Raw genomic sequence first — 23,410 nt, 5'->3', positions numbered from 1 at the left:
CATTAAAAACACTGGAATGATATATAAGGAGATATTTACCCTTTTTGACAACAAACTTCCACAGTAGGGTACTAACAATGACACTATTTGATAATCATAATTGTGTTTAATGGAACAAAAACAGCACACAGAATAATAAAACACAGATTAAGGTTTAAATAGGCAAGAGGAATCTCTGAGAATTCCACATGGACACATTCCAATAAAGACCATCAAATGGAGGTACCTGAACATTAGTGATCCAATCTTCTGTAATGTCTGTTGCAGACAGGAAACAGTGGAATGTGGATTCTACAACTATCCTTGCTCTGCATATCTGGAACAAACTATGTAATGTTTGGCATTTCATTACTCAAAGTAGAACAAGTTCTTTTTTTGCAATATCCCCCCCCCCCCTCCCCAATGAGCTAAGATATCATTTATAGAAAGTTAAAAACAATTCTGAAAGCTAGCAATAAGATTCAAATACTTCACAACATTGTATTAGAGAAATTCTATTGTTCCATCCATCAATTTATGTAATTAGAAAGAAACATTTTAGAAATTCCAAAATTCTGGTGAGGAGGTGCAGATCACTGTCTATTCTTATTAGCTTCTCATACTGTGCCATTTCTCTTTACTTTCTGTGGTCTTCTTGTCAATTGCAGAAATGAGTGGAGAACAATCCAGCAGTAAAGGCCCACCTAAGGCAAATAGAAAGGGCTAACCACATATCAACTGTCTCTGGATTTTGGCTCCAATTAGTGTTTTGGTTATTCAGCTGCATTAGATTACTGATAAAGAGAAGTCTTTGGATATACATGTGCAAATTGTGTTCGTTCATGCTTGGGTAAAGAATTAAAAACAAGAATATAATTGTTTGCAAAATATATACATAAAAAAGGTACAGTGTATTTTTTTGCTTCAAGGAGTGTAATAAAGTAATTGCACACGTGTCTGAACAGAAACCAGAACTCCTTTTTCATAATATCTGGAATTCTAATATCTGATTCAGTTACTCAGTTGGCTTAATGAGTTTAAGAGTTATCAGAGATACTGAACTGCCTACATGATAGACACATGCATAATTAGCTCACAATATTTACTTGGTTAAAAAAGCATATCTGTTATCAAAGTATTCTTTACAGTATATCTAAATATTTTATATTTATCCTCCTTTCTTGTTTCTGTTCTCCATCCTTAAGATGTGGTCAGTAAAAAGGTAGTAAAACATGTAAATGTTTGCTCAAAAAGTGAAACAAGAAACAAGATACATTTTCTTATCAAGTTTAATAAGCTAAATCTATATGTCTAACATTCTTTAAGATTAAGAAATATGCATGTACAGTTAAAACAGGAGCAATATTTGTTACTCAAATTAAAAAAAAAATCTTAGTGATGCATGCAAATATTTAATCTTTAATTAAAAAAAAAAAATCAGATGAGTAACATTATGCAGCAGTTACATCTCAATCTATATATTTCAATCATATGAAAATTGTACTTACTTTCCACAACAGAAGAGCTAAGAGGCCCAACAGTAATAATCCGATACATACAGCCAAAATAATAATCCACCATGGTATAATTTTTGGTTTTAGAATTCCATCTTCACGAGTTATTATAGTAGTAACCTGAAAAATAAAACTCTTACCAAATAATCAAATTACACTTTGTTAGTAATAAATACTCAATATTATCATTACCTGGATGGAATGACCAGGGATCAACAGGAAACAGTAGGAATTGAAAATGGTTCTAAAATGAAGAAGCAGAAAGGGAAATGGCCCCAGTCTAGCATGGAGAGATCACATCGAGTGAGTGGCATCAGTGGAACTAGCTGTAGATCCAGAAATGAGCTGTTGATTAAGACCCTTAATCCTCGTGTGCCCTCTGTGTTACATACTGTCTGAGGTAGTTATCTTTCAAAAACTCAAGAAACTCATTTTCTTTACTTCCAGTTGCTATCTCATCATTCCAGTCTATATTGCCATATTTAAAATCACCCGTAATGATCACCCTTATACCAATCACCCATAATGATCACCCTTCTTATACCAATGCTAGAAGTATAAGAAACAAGGCAGATGAAATGGTTGCAGTAATTGCATCTGTGCACCCAAAGATTGTCGGAATAAGTGAGCCATGGTTGGAAGAGGATGACATCCTGACAGGAATAGAGATGGAAGGGTATGATGTGTTTCGTGAGGATAGAAGGGGTAAAAAGGGAGGGGGGGAGTGCTATTGATGATGGAGAAGGAGTTATGTCCATACAAAGTAGATGCAAGACGAATATAGTGCTAGTGGTTTTGAGGCAGTATGGTGTGAGATAGAGATGAATGGAATGAAATACTTGGTGGAATGTTGTTATAGACCAGGTAATGTGGATGGTGGTGATAATGAAATGTACAATCAAGTAAATAAGAAAAGGGTTTCGTGAGGATAGAAGGGGTAAAAAGGGAGGGGGGAGTGCTATTGATGATGGAAAAGGAGTTATGTCCATACAAAGTAGATGCAAGACGAGTATAGTGCTAGTGGTTTTGAGGCAGTATGGTGTGAGATAGAGATGAATACTTGGTGGAATGTTGTTATAGACCAGGTAATGTGGATGGTGGTGATAATGAAATGTACAATCAAGTAAATAAGAAAAGGGTGATTATTATGGGTGATTTTAATTATGGCAATATAGACTGGAATGATGAGATAGCAACTGGAAGTAAAGAAAATGAGTTTCTTGAGTTCTTGAGAGATAACTACCTCAGACAGTACGTAACAGAGGGCACATGAGGATTAAGGGTCTTGGATTTGGTCATCTCATCAGAGGATGTAACTATATAAATGAGGTGTCAAATCATCCACTAATTGGTGAAAGTGACCATGAGGTGATTACCTGGGTGGTTGCCAGCAGTGCGAGGAACCCTGTGAGAAAAAGGTATATGTGGAACTACAAGGGGAATGATTATGAAGAGCTCAGGAGACAGCTTGCGGGTGTAGCATGGAATGAGGAGTTAGCTGGAAAAGAGATCAATACAGCTTGGGGGATTTTCAAAAACTATCTAGTAGATGGAATGTCTAAATGTATTCCAAGGGTGAGAAGGTTAAATAAGGTAGGTGTGAGATGGATGAATAAAGAGATTAAGCATGCGATACAGAGAAAAAAGGCATTGTGGAGGCAGCATACGAGAAGTGGAAATAACCAATTTCATGAGGTCTACAAAGACCAGGCAAGGAGGGTGACTTGGTTGGTGAGAGTAGCTAAAGAGAGGTATGAACAGCAGTTAACTAATGAAGCCAAAAAGTATCCTAGGGACAGCTTTCGATATGTAGCCAGCAAAAGAAAGAATGATTATGGAAGGATGACATTGATTGGAGAAAATGGTATAAAAACAGCTGTAGCAGAATGTGTGGTGGAGATACTTAATGAGCAGTTCATAAAGATCTTTCAATCTTGTGAATGTGACATCATGGAGAGATTGAGAGCAGTTATTGATGAGGAGGAGAGACTGACTGTAAGTGAGCAAGAGGTGTTTGGGGAGTTAAGTAAACTAGATGTAAATAAGGCTGTGGGACTTGATAATATATCACTGCGTATTCTGAAGGAATGTGCCAGGAAGTTGACATCTGCCTTGACATATTTTTTTAATAAGAGACTTGCACTTGGTCAAGTTCCTACGGAGTGGAAGGAGGGAAAGATAGTGCCAATTCATAAAGGAGGTGATCGAACTCAAGCATCGAACTATAGGCCTATCTGTGTGTCAGTAGTTGTGGTTAAGTTGTTGGAGAAGCTTGTGAGAACTAGGATCCAGAATTGGGTTGATAACAATGGTATTATCTTTGATAGACAGCATGGATTTGCTAAAGGGAGGTCATGTTTTAGTAATCTACTTACTTATTACAATAAAGTGATTGCTTCCTTGGACAGAGGAGAAGGATACACAGTAATATACTTGGATTTTGCAAAGGCTTTTGATAGAGTACCTCATGATAAGTTGACAGTCAAACTAGAGCAGATGTGGTTGGATATTAGATTAGTGTATTGGATTGGAGACTGGCTATCTGATAGGTATCAACAAGTTGTGTATGAGGGTGCGATATCCAGGAAAAGGAAAGTCACTAGTGGAGTGCCTCAGGGGTCTGTTTTAGGGCCATTACTGTTTAACTTGTATAATAATGATACTGGCGAAGATTTGGATGGAGATATTCAGTTGTTTGCTGATGATGCAAAGTTGGGACGAACCATAAAGAGTAGTGAAGATGTTGTGGCCTTGCAAGAAGACTTGAATAAATTGAGTGATTGGGCACGGAAATGGGGATGCGAGTTCAATGTTGCAAAATGTAAGGTTTTAAAATTTGGAAAACAAAGATGGGATGCAGAATTTATGCTTGGTGAGAATATATTGTTGGAGGTGGAAGAAATAAGAGATCTGGGGGGGTGATAGTGGATAAGGATCTAAAATTTAGGGAACACATCACCAAAATTGTGAAGACAACACAAAGGCTTCTAGAAATGTTGCAGAGGACACTGATGTGTAGAAGTAGGGAGATTCTTGTTCCGTTGTATAAGACGTTGATTAGGCAACGCATGGACTATTGTGCCCAGATTTGGTCAACGGGTTTTCAGAAGGATGAAAAGATGTTGGAAAAGGTCCAAAGGAGACTGACTAAAGTAGTTTCTGACCTCTGGAATGTTGAGTATGAGGAAAGATTGAGAAGATGTAATTTGCAGAGTCTGGTGGACAAGAGGAAGAGGGGAGATATGATAGAGACCTACAAGTTGGTAAGGGGCTGTTATAAGATCAATGGTAGCGAAGTTCTACAGAGAATAGTGGGAGATCAGGGGAGAACCAGAGGTCATCCCTAGAAACTGTATAAAGAGGGTGTGAGTATGGGAGTGAGAGGCAGATTTTTTTGTGCAGAGTTGTGAATGATTAGAATGCCTTGCCTGAGAGTGTGGTGTCTGCAAGGAATTTGAGTGTGTTTAAGACACGGTATGATGAGATGTTGTGCGTGATAAAGGGACCTCCCAGATGAGTCTTTGACTCCATGAGGTTTTGGGGTAATAATAATAATAATATTACCTGGAACCCCATGAAATTGTTACCTTCATCATGAAAAGTCAATTCACTGATGATCATTCACTCACTAGTCATCACAAGAAAAATCTCTGTACTGCTTGTTGATCACATTTCTTAATCAGTTTCTACAGATGGTTACCTGTTCTCTTCTTTCCTATTTGTTCTGACAAGAAAGATATGACATACATTTTATATCTGTCATATAAAATGCCATATATTCATTCATACTTCCCCTTTTCTGTCCTTCACTAGTCACTACATTTCAGATTCCATCAGCATATCCTCATACTCAGAAATCCATAATTTGCTGGTGAGAAGTATTAAATTAATATAAACAATATGTAATATCTTTAGCAACTTCACCTATCCTATCCTTGCCATCCATCTCTTAGGACGGGTTGAGTCCTCCCCCTAATGAGGGGGCTTACAATAAATTAATGCAGCCGGTTCATCACTTCTCTGCTGCATCTGCTAAGGGCAGTGTATGTGTTCACGGGGCCAGGTTGCCTGTTCTGGAGGATGAACAACCCAAGTTTCCAGGTGAAAAAAAATCCCACCTCTGTATGAAACCAGCTAACTTACCTTTCATCGAAAGAGACCAGATAAAGGTTCCTCATATTACTGAAGGGAATCGAACCCAGGTCTTTCTGACCAAAGGGCTGAGCAATGTTGACTGAGCTACAGAGGCTCAGCAACTTCACAGAATAAGTTATCATATGATGCCATATTAGTCATCAATCAACTATGCTTCAGTTTATGCAACTGCTGCACAATTATAGCTCTGAGAATCAACTATAGCATATTTCATTCCTCTATCATGAAACAATGTGCTTTTAAACTATCCACAACTGCAGTAGAGACTTGTACCAGAACATTATACACTAAGCTCAACAGTTGTGATTTCCTTCTTTGAAAAGTCTGTTGCACAGATATTGAACATCTCTACACAAACAATGCTCAGGTTCAACATAAAAGTAGTGTAGCCATGAATGTATAGAAAGTATTTTCTAAAACTGTAGTATACAGGAAGGAAGGAATCATAATGAACAGTCTATGAATCAAGTAGATATGGTTAATAATGGTGGCTTGTACAGAGTACATTTGTCTAAACTGTCAAGTGTGATGTGGATGCTTCTGTCACAGTGTTAAAAAATAAAAATAAAATAACACCAAATGATAAATTGAAAACTAGCCAATTCTGTGTTAATTGCATTGTGGCTTCTCTACAGAAACAGCCCAGCTGATTATCAGCATGATAATACAAATTATAATACAAGCACTGAGGTGATTTGGTCTCAAGGAAATGGGAATTCAGAGGCAGCACAAATTCCCAATCTGAACCTTATAGAACCCTTTTGGAAAAGTTACAATATCAGCTGAAATGTGTCCAACTTTACAATAAGCTGTTGTCACTCTGATAGAGAATTGTGCAAAAATATCTGTGTCCAACATCATCATCAAATTTTAGATATGTATCCTTGTCAGACATTATATTTAAGGCCTTTTAATGCACTTTAACATATCAATCCACATAGCTCTTAGTATCTGGGTATTTTTCCTGCCATCCTGTCACAAAACATGTGTTTTACTAACCAAACCACCTGAGATTAGCTTTTCTAGCATATTCATGAATGCTAACAGTATCGAGTACATACATAAGACCTTCATTGTTAACGATTCTGTCACTGCTGATGCCATCTGTTCACTCTATTATTATTTTCCAGAACTCTAATATCTGTGGTCTTCAGTCTTAGTGCTTTAACTAATTTCTCTCTTATTCCATATAAAATTGATTCAGGTGACTCCACCATACCAGCTTTGCTTACTCTGTTGTCTATTTCCATATTTTATTTGCCAACTTCACTAAAACTGTGTGCCTAAATAGATGAAATATTTTACTTCATCTATTCAGGCACAGTTACATCTACATTCTCATTAGTACTCCATTGAGAATGTAGATGCCTATGTTCCTGCTATATTTTCATAATTGTGATCTTTTTATTGCTTATTTTAATGCTAAATTTGTTACAGCTCTTATTCAATTTTGTTGAAGAATCTGGATGTGTTTATGTCATTTTCATAAAGCAATGAGCTAAGTTTGATATATGTGATTCTGATATCAGGTTTAATGCCACTTTCTTTCATATGTGACCAAGATAGATGAAAAAGAGTAAAGATAGCATTTGCTCGTCTTATATCTGAATTAACATCAAACCATCTTCCTGTATATCTTACAATTCTAACTGTTGACATACAACTCAAATATAGACCATGTATTACTCGATCTAATGTTCTAATTAAACCATATTATAAAATAACAATTATATTATACATGGTGATTCAGAACTCTTGGGCCAAACTTTAAGGGGTGATGGAACACACCTAAACAAGCAATTTTCATCATACAATGCATGGTTCAAACTCAAGCGGTTAAGTGCTAAGGGCACTTTACAGTGAACACTTATAAGCGCTGGTTTTTGCAGTTGTCGTTATTTCTACCATGGAGTGCAAAAAGGATGGATTCTTTCACAAATCAGAAGAAGGCTGATATGCATTTCATTTACGGAGCTGCGGACGGGAATGCAAAGGAATCCCAAAGACTGTACCGACAGAGCTTTCCGACCAGACATGTGCCTGATCGTAAAACCGTTCAGCGATTGCACTGGTATCTGTGCAAAATGGGCTCCTTTGTCAGCAGCATGCAGGATACAGGGCATGCAAGGAGTGTCAGGATGCCACGTGTTACAGAAGAAATTCTATGTAGGGTTGCAGATCGCCCCGAATGAAGCACGCGAGCAATTTGCCATGCCGTGCCCCAATCGATGGTTTAGCGAGTTCTACGAGACAAACGATTACACTCCTACCATGCACAGAGGGTGCATGCCTTGACATCTGCAGATTACCGGCCTCGTGTGGATTTTGCACAGTGGTTTCTGCAGCAGACTGCAGTGCAGCTGGACTTTGATGCAAATGTCTTCTTCACTGACGAATACAACTTTACCCACGAGGGCATTTTTAATATCCATAATTATCATGTGTAGGCGAGCAGAAATCTGCATGCCACACATCCACATTTGTACCAGTGGCGTTTCTCCATAAATGTTTGGGCTGGAATCCTACGTGACCATTTGATTGGCCCATACCTTCTGCCAGCATGACTGAATGGGAGAACATACCTCGTATTTTTACAAGAGGTCTTGCCAGAATTACTGAACCCTGTTCCAGCAAACATTCAAACATGTATGAGGTTCCAACATAACAGAGCACCATCCCATTTCAGCACGGATGTGCGGAACGCCTTGGATGCAACATTTCCAGGATGACGGATTGGTCCCATCACTTGGCCGCCATGATTGCCCGATATCTCATGTCTGGACTTTTTCCTATGGGGCCATGAAAAGCCTGATCTACGATAGTCCCATTGATTCCAATGAGGACCTTATTGCCAGGATTTCTATTGCCACTGCTGCTGTATGAGAAATGCCTGGTGTTTTCGCCAATCACTACGTCGAAGGTGTGAAGCCTGCATTAATGTTGGTGGTCGCTCTTTTGAGCAGTTTCTTTAATTTGTTCAATAAAATTCTTTAATTTGTGTTCTGTAATTGTTTCAAATCTCCTCTGTCATTCTTGTGTTTCTTCATTTCCTGACAGTAGTTACTATCCCTAGGGCTTCACCGCTCGAGTTCAGACCATGCATTGTATGACAAAAAGTGCTTGTTGTGTTCTATCACCCCTTAAAGTTTGGCCCAAGAGTTCTGAATCACCCTGTATATTATATATATAATATAATTATATACTGTATGTAAATATAATTCTACATATAAACCTTACAGAATTATATGCAGACTTGTAAAATGCATATGAAAAGGCACCAAGAGATTTCTCATGGTGATTTTTCATATTCCTTCAAGTCTAAAAAATTCAAAATACATATCTTCAGAATCTTGATTTGGCTTGAATACAGCTTGTTTTTTCCCTGGTTCCCATCTACAATTTTTCTTAGCCTCTTCTCAAGTATGCTTGCATAAATATTATCGGGAACACTCAGTAAGGAAATTCCTCTGGAATTCTCATATTCAGTACATTTTCTCTTTTTTTATAGCTGGTACTATGAGAGCTCTACTTCAATCATCTGAAATTTGACCTTCTGAACATGTTTTCTGGATTATGCAGTACAGCAACTTTAAATTGCTGTACCTTCATATTTGAGAATTTTGGTTAAATATCATCTACTCTAGCTGCCTTCCTACATTACAGGTTTTGATGGCTATTTATACCTCTAGTATTGATATGTACTCTTGATTGCATTCTTCTTGGATGTTTGCCACCACTGTTCTATCACATCTTGTTTCAATTTCTAGAAAATGTTTTCCTCTTTAGACACTTTTATAATCTCCAATGATCTTCTAAACTTTTTCAATAGCCTCCAAAATATTTTGTTATCTTCCTGATATTTATTTTGATTTTCTTACCAATGTCTTTCCATGAGTTTTGTTTAGCTAGTTTTATACAGTGCTTTGCTTCCTTACATTTTTTTGTCTTCTCTCACAACACAAATTGACTTACTTGCCAGGAACTTCCAAATATGCTTTCTTCTTTTCGTTGACAGCCTTATGAACTTCCCGAGTCCATCATGCAGTCCTGATTTTTCTATCCTTGCAAACAACATGACTGTGTTTCCATCGCTGAACCAATCAATGCTTTCTTTAGAGTTTGTCACTGAGTCTTGATTTTTGTCTTCAACCTGTTTTCATGTTTTCTTGAATAATATTTCTATATTAGATTCTATAATACCCTCTAAAAGCTGCTTGATTTTAATAATTTTAGAACTTTTCAGTGTTAATTTTTATCCCATTGGTTTTACATCTTGTTTATCTGAATATTTTCTGCACACTCAGCTGTCACTATTTTGTACTTACCACTTAATTGCATACTGTTTCAGATCTAATCGAGTCTTCTGTCAGGTTTTTATCATCTTTAGCTCCAAAACTTTTACACAGGTATGTAAATTAAAATCCTTTAATAAAAACTATTAAATTTAACTTTTAAGCTTAGTCGTTACAAAGAGTCTGCCATAAATATTGATAGCTTAGTTATAAATAACTATTTTAATATCCCAATTTCGATCTTCATATTAAGATCTCATCATATACAAATATCATCATCATCTGCAGCATATACAAATATACAGGACAAGCTGAGTTACATTACATACAGTAAGCTAGAGAAACAATGAATTGATCACCAGTTATTCTATTGGTATGATCTCTTGTGGAAAACAAAAATATATATTTATAAACTACATCAACCTAAATTCTATTTATGATAACATGAATAAACATTCTTTCTTACAGATAGTTTTCTTTCAGTAACAATGATGTCCTATTTTTAGCATTACAATCGTTATTTTTGATTTAGGATCCTGGATTTTCTACTTTGAGAGGAACGTTCTGTGGGTCGAATATATGCTTTCCATATGTTTGGGATTTTTAGACCATTATTGTTCAGATAATGGGGGTGGTTGGTAATAATCTCACAGGCGTCCTTAAATTTGCATTCGTACTATGTTTTTGGTATGAACGCCATGCGTTCATACCATGATGTAGACAACTAGTGATTTTCCAGTCAATTCTATATAAGGTGTTCAGGGCATGATCAGAAAGGCCGGCTACACCATAATTATTATATTTAATGTGTCGTTTATGTTCTCTTTGTCTGATAGGAATTGTGTGTCCTGTTTCTACTATATATAGTATGTTACAGGTGCAGTAAATACGGTATACTCCAGGGTGGACCAGTGGAGTGAGTGGGTCTTTGGATGAGTTGAGTAAGCTTTTTAATTTTGCAGGAGAGTTTAAAGGTGGCTTTGAGGTTGTATTTTTGTAGTATTCTGTTTATTTTATCTGATATCCCTTTAATGTAAGGAATGGTTATAGTTTTATTGTAGTCTGGTTTGTCTTTGTTTTTTATTGAGGTCTTGTAGAGAATTTTGTTAATAGTGTTTTGGCTGTACCCATTTTTTTGAAAAGCATTGCTGATGACCTTAAATTCGTCTTTCAGTGCCTGCTCACTGGAGCAGATCTTCAGAGCCCTGTTTTTTAGAGTATTAATGACACCCAGTTTTTGTATTGGGTGGTGGTAGGAGTTTATGTTTATATATCGGCCAGTATGTATCGGTTTCCAGTAAACAGTGAAGGAGAGATTGCCAGAAAGAAGACGTGTGACAAGTGTATCTAGAAATGGAAGTGTGTTCTGTTTTTCAATCTCAATTGTGTGTATGCATTTGTGTTGTTTGTTTACGTGGCTAAGGAATGTGTCTAATGTATTTTGGCCATGGGACCAGATCGCAAAAACATCGTCAATGTATCTAAGCCAGACTTTGGGTTTTAAAGGAGAGAAACCTAAAGCAAGTTGCTCAAAATGTTCCATATAAAAGTTAGCATAAGGGGGGATAATGGCGAGCCTATGGCTGTGCCTTCTTTTTGTAGGTAGAAAGTGTTTTGCCATACAAAATAACCAGAATGCAATACATGTGCAAAGAGTGCCACTATACCTGGAGGGAATTTGTTCTGTAAAAGTAGGATTGTGTCATTGATTGGGACATTCGTAATGAGGGCAGAGACCTCTTTACGAATATCCCAATTACACCTTACATAGAATTGACTGGAAAAGCACTAGTTGTCTACATCACACCAAAACATGGTATGAACGCAAATTTAAGGAAGCCAGTGAGATTATTACTAACCACCCCAATGTGAACAATAATGATGGTCTAAAAATCGCAAACATATGGAAGGCATATATTCGACTCAACAAACCTTCCTCTCTAAGAGCAACGCAACTATAAATAGGACTGTAGAAAATCCAGGATCCTAAATCAAAAATAATGATTGTAATGCTAAAAATAGTTTTCTTTCAGTAACAATGATGTCCTATCTGTAAGAAAGAATGTTTATTCATGTTATCATAAATAGAATTTAGCTTGATGTAGTTTATAAATATTTTTTTTTTTTTTTCACTAGAGGTCATGCCAGTAGAATAATCTATGATCAAATCATCGTTTCTCTAGCTTACTGTATGTAATAATGTAACTCAGCTTGTCCTGTATATTTGTATATGCTGCAGATGATGATCTTAATATGAAGATCGAAACGTCGGGATATCAAAATAGTTATTTATAACACGGTTGTAAAGTCCATAATTTCTAAAATGAATGCTGATCACCATATAACACTAAAAGAAAGGAGTGATAGCTTAGCTTTTCTTTCCTACTTTTTAGAACTTTCTAAACTGTGCCCCAAACTAAGGAGGATATACAGTAATATACTTAGATTTCACAACTTTTGATAGATTACTGCATGGTAAGTTGATAGTCAAACTAGAATGGATGGGGTTGGATACTATATCAGTGCATTGGATCGACTGGCTATCTGAGCGGTATCAAGAAGTTGTGTATGGGGAGCAATATCACAGAAGAGGAAACTCACTAGTGGTGTACCTCAGGGGTCTGCTTTAGGGCCATTATTGTTTAACTTGTATGTTAATGAAATTGGCAAAGATTTAGATGAAGATATTCAGTTGTTTGCAGATGATGCAAAGTTGGGACGAACTGTGAAGAGCAGAGAAGATGTTGTGGCCTTACAAGAAGACTTGAATAAATTGAGTGAATGGGCAAGGGAATGGGGATGTACGTTCAATGTTGCAAAATGTAAGGTTTTAAAATTTAGGAAAAAAAGATGGGATGTAGAATTTATTCTTGGTGTGGATATATTGTTGGAGGTGGAGAAAATAAGAAATCTTGGGGCGATAGTGGATAAGGATCTGAAATTTAGGAGACACATTGTCAAAATTGTGAGGACAACAAAAAGACTTCTGAGAATCATGTGGAGGACACCAACTTGTAGAAGTAGGGAGATTCTTGTTCCATTGTATAAGGCTTTGATTAAGCCACACACAGACTATTGAGCAGATTTGGTCACCTAGTTTACAAAAGGACAAAGAGATGTTGGAAAGTGTCCTGAGGCTACTGAAGTAAGTAAGGTAATTTCTGATCTCTGGAATGTTGAATATGAGGAAAGGTTGAGAAGATGCAATTTACAGAAGTTAGTGGATAGGAGGAAGAGTGGGATATATGATAGATAACTAAAAGTTAGTAAGGGAGTGTTACTGGATCAATGTCCACATGGTTAGCCTAGTGGCTGTGTGCTTTGCAACCTTATGACTGGGGAAGGAGTGTCCCTGGTTCGATTCCCATCGAAGACGTGAGGATTTGAGAATCTTCCTCAGTCATAGCCAAGTTAGCCGGGTCTTGGCACGGGCAGTAGGGTTTTCCTTGCCAGTTTATCTGGTGTTTTTCATCCCGTAAGCAGGCAAACCGGCCCCGTGAACACAAACGGATCTACAGCCATGAATACTTAACCTCCCCATGAGGGGACTCATGGGGAGGTTAAGTATTCATATACTTGCCTGAGAGTGTGGTGTCTGCAGAGAATTTGAGTGTGATTAAGGTGCAGTATGATAAGCTGTGTGTACGATAAAAGGACCTTTTAGATGAGACTTTGACTCCATGGGGTCTTGGGGGTAGTAATAATAATAAGTTGATCATTGTCTATTTCTGTTCTGTGTCGAACTTACATCCATTTGTGGCTAAAATTTGTGCTCATCTGTGTTGTGTGTCAAAAGCCATGCAAAGGTAAGAATAACAGCAAAGTTCAATTTAAGGTACAAAACACTATATTGATAGAGCACCACAGGTTACTTAAGAATGGAACTCCATGTCCAACTTTACTTCAGGAATCTACTGCAACTCTTCCAGAGGACTGGGCCAAAATACCTGTGTTCTATTTATTAACATCATCAATAGTCTATGATAGCAAATAATACAGCATATACACAAGTTTATATTGATAACATAATACCTACATAGCACCATCAATAGTCTATTATAGACTATTGATGATGTTAATAGTCTATGATCATCATCATCAATAGTCTGTCATCATGATAGTCTATCATAGACTTTTGATGATGATCATAGACTATTAACATCATCAATAGTCTATGATAGCAAATAATGCAGCATATACGCAAGTTTATATTGATAACATAATACCTCCTGCAGACATCACAGATTTATGTAATTGACATATGATGCATCTATATCAAAAAAGCATTATGTTTAGAATGAGACAAGAAACTGAGTGAATGCAAAAGATAGATATATATATATATATATATATATATATATATATATTGTTGAAATTAGGATTTACTCGGGATGTATACATTTATAAAAATAAATTTAACTGACTAGAACCCGAGAAAGTATAACAAAAACCTTTAATACATCACAACTAGTTTCATCGGTGATCCGACTTCTTCAGGTGAGAAATAAAAACATAAGACATAAAATAACACGGTAAAAAATGAACTTTACAGCTTAATAAAAAGCAGAATAATAACAGTCATATTTGAATAGGTGACCGCGTGCTACCGTTGGCATGAGTAGAATGTGTGCGACAGCTAATTTTTGAGCGCCAGTACTGGATTACTGCGCTATGGGAATCGGGTAAATTGTAGCTAAGATTATTGTTTAAATGTGAAGGGTCCAGAACTATTTCTTTTGATTCGATGATTCTTCTTTCGAATTCATCCTTGCAAATATATAAATTAGTAGTGCGTTCCCAATCAACTTGATGTGGCTGTTCTTCAAGGTTAGAGTTTGCCGAGAAAAGGACATGACTGGAAAGGGCGCTCGCTCGTGCTCTACTGTAGGAGATGTCACGTCTATGTTCCTCAAGACGAAGTGAAACAGATTTGTCTGTCTGGCCAAAATAAGGTCGACCACAGTTGCACAAAACTTTATAAACACCAGGAAAATGCAGATGGTTGTGTTTTGGTTTTGGTCGACTCAGAAAAGAACGAAGTTTTGGCAGCGTAGTATAGTCGGTCTTTATGTTGAATTTTTTCAGAATCTTAGCTAGTTTCGGGGTAAGAGTGCTGATAAAAGGCAACTGTATATGAGTGATTGGGTTGGAGTCATCTTCTTGTCGAGGATGTTGGCGTGGTCTCAAGCGTTTAGTGATGTTACGAGACGAATATCCATTATTTAAGAAGGTGTTTTTCAGGAAGTTAAGCTCTGTTTGAAGGTCTTCTTCTGTGGAAATGAGACATCTTGCTCGATGGGCGAGGGTGGAGATGATGCCCAGTTTCTGAGGTGGGAAGTGATGAGAAGAACCATGTAAATATCTATCAGTGTGGGTGGTTTTTCAAAAAATTGAAAATTTAAGACAGTCAGGAAATCTACTGATCTTTAGATCCAAGAAGGGGAGAACGCCGTTAACCTCTAGTTCAGATGTGAATTTAATGTTTTGATGTTGGTTATTTAAATGGTTTAGGAAGTTTTGCAGTTCCTCTAAACTATGTCCCCAAATAAGGAAGACGTCATCGATGTAACGTAACCACAGTTTAGGTTTCAAAGTAGCTGAGGAAATAGCTTTCTCTTCAAAATCTTCTAGAAAAAAATTAGCTAAGACTGGAGATAGAGGGCTGCCCATAGCTAAACCGCTAGTTTGTTTGTATATTTTCTCTTCGTAGCAGAAATAGCCGGAATTGATGCAGTGAGTTAGAAGAGCGAACACTTTTTTAGAAACCTTGTCCTTAAGAAGACTCAGAACTTCATCTGTAGGAACATTCGTAAACAAAGATACGATGTCAAAACTCACCATTCTGTCCGAGTCTAAAAGATTCAAATTTTTTATTTTTGAGATGAAATCTTCAGAGTTTTTGATGAAGGAAGAAGAATTGCCAACTAAATGTTTTAAAGAAGCTGCAAGATATTTAGACAGATTGTATGTAGGTGAGTCAATCCCTTCCACAATAGTGGAAGGGATTGACTTCGTAACAACAATGACATTATTATCCTACCTGCTGATAAAGGGAATGCAACTGTAATCTTAGACAAAGCTGACTACCGTTGTAAGATGAACAACTTGTTAAGTTCTAATACGTATTCTATGCTAGAAAGTGATCCCACAAGAGAACTTCAAAACCGTACAAATAATCTTCTGAAATCAACTTCTGAACTTCCTAGACATACAAGACTATCTCTCCGCTCTCTCCATCCCCTCATTCCTCGGTTGTACGGCTTGCCTAAGATCCATAAGGTTGACACCCCTTTAAGACCTATTGTGGAAGGGATTGACTCACCTACATACAATCTGTCTAAATATCTTGCAGCTTCTTTAAAACATTTAGTTGGCAATTCTTCTTCCTTCATCAAAAACTCTGAAGATTTCATCTCAAAAATAAAAAATTTGAATCTTTTAGACTCGGACAGAATGGTGAGTTTTGACATCGTATCTTTGTTTACGAATGTTCCTACAGATGAAGTTCTGAGTCTTCTTAAGGACAAGGTTTCTAAAAAAGTGTTCGCTCTTCTAACTCACTGCATCAATTCCGGCTATTTCTGCTACGAAGAGAAAATATACAAACAAACTAGCGGTTTAGCTATGGGCAGCCCTCTATCTCCAGTCTTAGCTAATTTTTTTCTAGAAGATTTTGAAGAGAAAGCTATTTCCTCAGCTACTTTGAAACCTAAACTGTGGTTACGTTACATCGATGACGTCTTCCTTATTTGGGGACATAGTTTAGAGGAACTGCAAAACTTCCTAAACCATTTAAATAACCAACATCAAAACATTAAATTCACATCTGAACTAGAGGTTAACGGCGTTCTCCCCTTCTTGGATCTAAAGATCAGTAGATTTCCTGACTGTCTTAAATTTTCAATTTTTCGAAAAACCACCCACACTGATAGATATTTACATGGTTCTTCTCATCACTTCCCACCTCAGAAACTGGGCATCATCTCCACCCTCGCCCATCGAGCAAGATGTCTCATTTCCACAGAAGAAGACCTTCAAACAGAGCTTAACTTCCTGAAAAACACCTTCTTAAATAATGGATATTCGTCTCGTAACATCACTAAACGCTTGAGACCACGCCAACATCCTCGACAAGAAGATGACTCCAACCCAATCACTCATATACAGTTGCCTTTTATCAGCACTCTTACCCCGAAACTAGCTAAGATTCTGAAAAAATTCAACATAAAGACCGACTATACTACGCTGCCAAAACTTCGTTCTTTTCTGAGTCGACCAAAACCAAAACACAACCATCTGCATTTTCCTGGTGTTTATAAAGTTTTGTGCAACTGTGGTCGACCTTATTTTGGCCAGACAGACAAATCTGTTTCACTTCGTCTTGAGGAACATAGACGTGACATCTCCTACAGTAGAGCACGAGCGAGCGCCCTTTCCAGTCATGTCCTTTTCTCGGCAAACTCTAACCTTGAAGAACAGCCACATCAAGTTGATTGGGAACGCACTACTAATTTATATATTTGCAAGGATGAATTCGAAAGAAGAATCATCGAATCAAAAGAAATAGTTCTGGACCCTTCACATTTAAACAATAATCTTAGCTACAATTTACCCGATTCCCATAGCGCAGTAATCCAGTACTGGCGCTCAAAAATTAGCTGTCGCACACATTCTACTCATGCCAACGGTAGCACGCGGTCACCTATTCAAATATGACTGTTATTATTCTGCTTTTTATTAAGCTGTAAAGTTCATTTTTTACCGTGTTATTTTATGTCTTATGTTTTTATTTCTCACCTGAAGAAGTCGGATCACCGATGAAACTAGTTGTGATGTATTAAAGGTTTTTGTTATACTTTCTCGGGTTCTAGTCAGTTAAATTTATTTTTATAAATATATATATATATATATATATATATATATATATATACAGTAAAACCCCATTTTTACATTCTTGCAATTTACGTTTTCCTGCCATTTACGTCATTTTCTGTTGGTCCCGTCTTAAGGCATATTCTTACGATATACTGTATTGTTTTCCCGCCATTAACAACTTGATGTGGACGTTATTTCCCGTGATTTGCTTTTTTCCCCCTCGGGTGGCAATATTGATTTTCGAAATGATTTCTGCACAAATCTGCATATTTCTGTTCCCAGATGGCGCTGCTTTTGGCTGAAGTTTCGTTTCTGTCATCACTGTGACTTGCACGCTTGCAGCAGTAATGTAGTGATGAGCGATACCGTGATTTTTCAATCACAGTACGAATTGATATTGCAGAATTTCTGCTATGTAATTGGGTGTGTGAAAGTTGCGGTGGTGGATTATCCATGTTAGTAACATGGATAAATCACCATGAAGAAAAAGACAGAAAATGTATTTTGGTAGAAGAAAAGATGGCAATTCTGCGACATGTAGATTGGCATGCCAGAACACGTGTGCATTTAGAAAAAGATCTTGGACTCTCCGTGTCCACTTTGAATACGATAGTAAAAAAACAAGTCAAGCATTGAACTCAATGCAAAGCAATCTGGCGCTATGTCAAAAAAAAAAACGAAAAGCAAAAACAATCAACAATTAAAGATTTTTTTATACTAGATTTTCACATACTAGTAGTAAGTCATCTTTTAGCCTTTTTTTAAAATGTTTTTTACATTTCCTGCTATTTACACTTTTTTCCATCAGTCCCCTGAAAAGTGTAAAAAAAGGGGTTTTACTGCGTGTGTGTGTGTGTGTGTGTGTGTGTGTGTGTATATATATATAGACACAGAGAGAGAGAGAGAGAGGGGGGGGGGGGGTCAAAGAGGTGAACAAAAAACTTAGCCTTATTTACAACTTAAGGTAAAAAGTAAAGTAAAGATATCTTATGTTGTTAATTTCTTCTTGTTTCTCCCCCCCCCCCCCCAATGCTATTACAGTAATTTGAGGGCTAGGGGTGAATCTTTTCTATTTACTTTATTTTCTACCTTTAGTAGTGAGAGGAATAGCCTATTTTAAGCAGTGGGAGTCTGCTGCTCTCCCAGGTTTGAAACCATACCATAATGGTTTCCTGAGGAACGCAACAGGAAACCACCTCAGTATTATTTCCAAGAAAATATGGTGAACTCGGCAAATTTAGTTTCCACAACTGGCAAAAATGGGATCTATCAGCAAACGATGGATGTCATGCCCAACAGAAGAAGAAATGAGGCTTATCAGGTCATTAACCTACGAAATCCTCAAATAGACAATGAGGATGGGATTGCAAGTATTGAGGAAAATAGGAAGAAAATAAGACATCCAAAAGAGAGAGAATGAGATAGAAACTATACATGTTGCAACTTGGAATGTATGAACAATGTTAAGAGCTGGTAAATTAGAGAACCTGAAGAAAGAAATGGAGAGGAATAAATTGGATGTGGTTGGTCTAAGTGAAATCAGATGGGAAGATATAGGAGATTTTGAAAGTGATGGGTATAGAATTATATATTCCTGTAGAACACGGGGGAAAAATGGAGTAGCATTTGTTTTGAATGAAAAGGTTAAAATTTCAGTAGAAAAAAATAATATATAAAAGTGACAGGGTGATTATGATTAAACTGAAAGCAAAGCCTGTGGACATAATGATTATACAGATATATATGCCCACAAGTGACCATGATGAAAATGAAGAAGAAGAGATATATATAATCAAATAGAAGAGATAATGGAAGAAGACAGAACTAAAAGGTGTACCATCTGGATGGGAGACTGGAATGCGGTGGTAGGTGAAAAGGTAGAGAAGGGAATAACAGGAAGATATGGCCTTGGAAAAAAAGAATGAGAGAGATGAAAGACTTAGAGTTTTGTAAAACACACAAACTAATCATTGGTAATACTTGGTTTAAACTTCCAAAGAGAAGAAGATATACATGGAAAATGCCAGGTGATATCGCAAGATACCAGATTGATTATATGTTAATACAAAACAGGTACAGAAACAGTGTAAACAGGATATCAACATATCCAGGAGCTGATATTAACTCAGACCATAATTTGCTTGTTATGGAATTAAGAATACAATATAAGAAAATAAATGAAGGTAAAAGCAAGAAAAGGTGGAACCTAGAAAAACTCAAAGGAGATGCAGGTAGGAAATTCAGAGAAGAACTGGAAAATAAAATAAGGAACAAAGAGAATATATCTGAAGAAACTATGGATGTTAATGCAAAATGGAATAAACTGAAAAACTTGATATATGAAACAGCTGCTGAAGAGATAGGTTTTGTGGAAGGGAAAAGAATTAAAAAGCCATGGATTACAAATGAAATAATAAGAAAAATGGAAGAAAGAAGAAGATGGAAAAATGTAAACACTGAAGAGGGAAGAAGAAAATACAAATTATTAAATAATGAACTGAGAAAAGAAACTGATAAAGCAAGAGAAGAATGGTTGAAAACAGAATGCAAAGAAATTGAAGAAATGGAAAAAAGAGGGCGATATGATAAAATGTTTGAAAAGCAAAAGAAATTACAAATATTAAAAAAAGCATAAGTAATCTGCCATTAGAAGATAAGCAAGGAAAACTGATTTATTATATTGAAATACAGGGTGAAAGATGGAAGGAATAGATCGAAAAACTTTACGCAAAAAATGAAATCTCAACAAAAGAAAGAGGTCCTGAAATACTAAAGAGAGAAGTAGAAACAGCAATTAAGGAATTAAAAAGTGGAAAGATGGAAGGAGTGGATGGAATACCTAGTGAAACCCAAAAAGAACTGGAGAACGAAAGGTATAGCAGAAACATGGAAACTCTGCAACCTCATTTACAAAACAGGAGTATGGCCTAAAGATTTCACAGAGAGTATTCTTATACCAATTGAAAAGAAAAGCAATCCTGCTAAGTGCAGTGACTACAGAACTATAAGCATACTCTCACATGCCTCCAAAGTACTGCTAAGAATATTAAATCAAAGATTGTATAATAGAGTGGAGTATTTTCTGGGGGATGATCAATTTGGATTTAGAAAAGACAGAGGAACCAGAGATGCAATTGGAATAATGAGGACCATATGTGAAAGGAATATAGAAGTAAATAAAGAAGTTTATATTTGTTTCATCGATCTTGAAAAAGAATTTAACATGGTGAAATGGGAAAATGGGATGGAAATATTACGCAAAATAGGTTTAGATTGGAGAGACTAAAGGTTAATAGCTGAATTATATATGAACCAGATGGCCATAATAAAGACAAAAGTAGGAAAAACTAAAAAATGTGTGATTAGCGGAGGTGTAAGACAGGGATGCTGCCTGTCACCAACGCTCTTCAATATATTTGCAGAAGAAATGATAAAAGAAGGATTTCATGAAGAGGAAAGAGGAATCACTAATGGAGGAAGAACAATACAAAATATTAGATTTGCAGATGATCAAGCAATATTAGCTAATACCGACGATGAACTACAGCACCTAATGCAAAAATATGAAAATATATGCAAGAAATTTGGTGTGAAAATTAACGCAAAGAAAACAAAAGTGATGAGGGTCTCCAGGAAACCAGGAAGTATCAAGGTGATGATGATGAATGGAGAAAGTGTAGAGCAAGTGAGACAATACAAATACCTTGGTAGTATAATACAAGAAAATGGAAAATGTGACATGGAAATAAAATAAAGAATTAACAAAAGAAAACATGCCTTTTATAGCAAGAAAAATGTGTGTTTATTAATAAAATGAATAGAAATCTAAAGAAAAGGCTTATTAAGTGCTATATTTGGAGTATGACCTTATATGGGTCAGAAACATGGACTAATAGGAAGAAAGAAGCTAAAATGTTGGAGGTATTTGAAATGTGGTTATGGAGAAAAAGGAGAAAAATAAAGTGGACTGAAAAAATCACCAATGAAGAAGTATTACATAGAGTTGAAGAAGAAAGGAATTTACTAAAGACCATAAGAAGAAGAAAGCATAACTGGATAGGACATGTATCCAGAGGAGACAGCCTACTGAAAAGAATGATAGAAGGGAAAATTGAAGGATAGCGACCAAGAGGAAGAAGACGACTAACAATGCCTGATGATATAATGGGAACAAGAAGATATCAGGAAATGAAGGAGGAAGCAAGAGACAGAGGAAACTGGGAGAAGAGAATCTGCTGAGTTATACCATTGGACCTGTCAAGAGATAGAACACTAATGATGATGTTGTTAATCAGAATCCTTTCCTATTTTAATTCCAAAACTGCACAGAATTAAGTATAGCCTAGTTAATCCTCACCAAAATATCGGTCAAACCTATTATCACCACACATAGGAAAAACAGAATCATTTGTAAAAAATAGTTTAAATTTCATTGAAAAAAAATATAAATATATAAGCTTCAGACGTCGTAGCAAGTTTAGATGTCGTCACGCTCATCACCAAAGTACCCAGAAATGACACACTAATCTACTTGTACCACCGGTCACTGTAGGACTATTCAAACACTGTATGGAAAACACTTTTTTTCATATTTCAAGACAAATGTTCAGAACAAGAAGAAGGACTTGACATGTACCCCCCCCCCCCCACCACCCAATGAAAATTTCGAAACTAATGCATTACAAAAGCTATTAGCAGAAATGAAAAATTTGGCTATGTTACATCAATATTTTCGTCATTTGGTTGGGAACAGTGGATGAGTTGATTGCTTTCAAAGATTATCCGAACAACTTGCATTCCAAAATAAAATTCACTCTTGAACTATAACAGCATGAAAAATAGCCATTCCTTGATATCCTTGTCAAAGTGAACAAAGAGGGAAAAAAGGTGATTCTTTTCTATATATATAGAAAACTTACCAACAATGGGAAGATTTTTAAATGCTACTTCGCACCACCATCCATTATAACAGATTGGCATAATTAAAACTTTACGAGACAGGACATACAATATATCAAGCACATCAATAAAAAGGAATGAAGAACTGCACTACCTGAAACAGAACCTTGCACTTAATGGTTATGAATCCAAGATAATCCAAAAAATACTTAATGCATCTCTGCAACTCCCTTGCTTAAACAAGATTTCAACAATGCACTCACACTGCCTTACATCAAGAATGTCACAGACAAAGTGGCTGCAATGCTTCACAAGCACAAAGCAAAAGTGGCTTTTTTTTTTGCCTTTACAAAAGATAACAAGATTCTTACATCCACCGAAACCTCCACATCACCCCATGGAAAAAACTAGGCATCTATGAGATTCATTGCTCTTGTGCCATTTGTTATGTAGGCCAGACAAGAAGGTCGGGAGAGATCTGCATGTCTGAACATATAAAAAAAATCAGAGAGAACATAATCAGGCCTGGCATTCCACATAACCACAACTGGACATCAACTACTTTGGCAACAAACGAAAATGTCATATATTGATCATAATTGTTTTACAAGAAATTTAAAGAAACCTCACAAATGCTTAGGATTTGTATACAATGCAGTAGAAATCAAGGCTTAATTTTATATAAGTATTGTCTGC

At 36.5% G+C, this 23,410-nt stretch overlaps 1 protein-coding gene across 1 annotated transcript in view; it reads right to left on the bottom strand.

Annotated features, from left to right (window-relative positions):
* The window catches only part of LOC150105451 (integrin alpha-PS2-like), a 536,973-nt gene that overhangs the window by 17,471 nt on the left and 496,092 nt on the right, over positions 1-23,410 (bottom strand). The window contains exon 29 of the mRNA XM_090394825.1: positions 1,488-1,613. Coding sequence (XP_090250951.1) covers positions 1,488-1,613 — 126 coding nt within the window. The remainder of the gene's footprint in view (positions 1-1,487; positions 1,614-23,410) is intronic.

This window comes from Typopeltis vanoorti, chromosome 6 (assembly GCF_054136105.1).
Source record: "Typopeltis vanoorti isolate ZY-2024b chromosome 6, IOZ_Tvanoo_1.0, whole genome shotgun sequence".
In the NCBI taxonomy this organism is placed as follows: Eukaryota; Metazoa; Arthropoda; class Arachnida; order Uropygi; family Thelyphonidae; genus Typopeltis; species Typopeltis vanoorti.
Note: the sequence above shows the minus strand (reverse complement) of the source record. Positions and strands in the feature narration are given on the sequence as shown.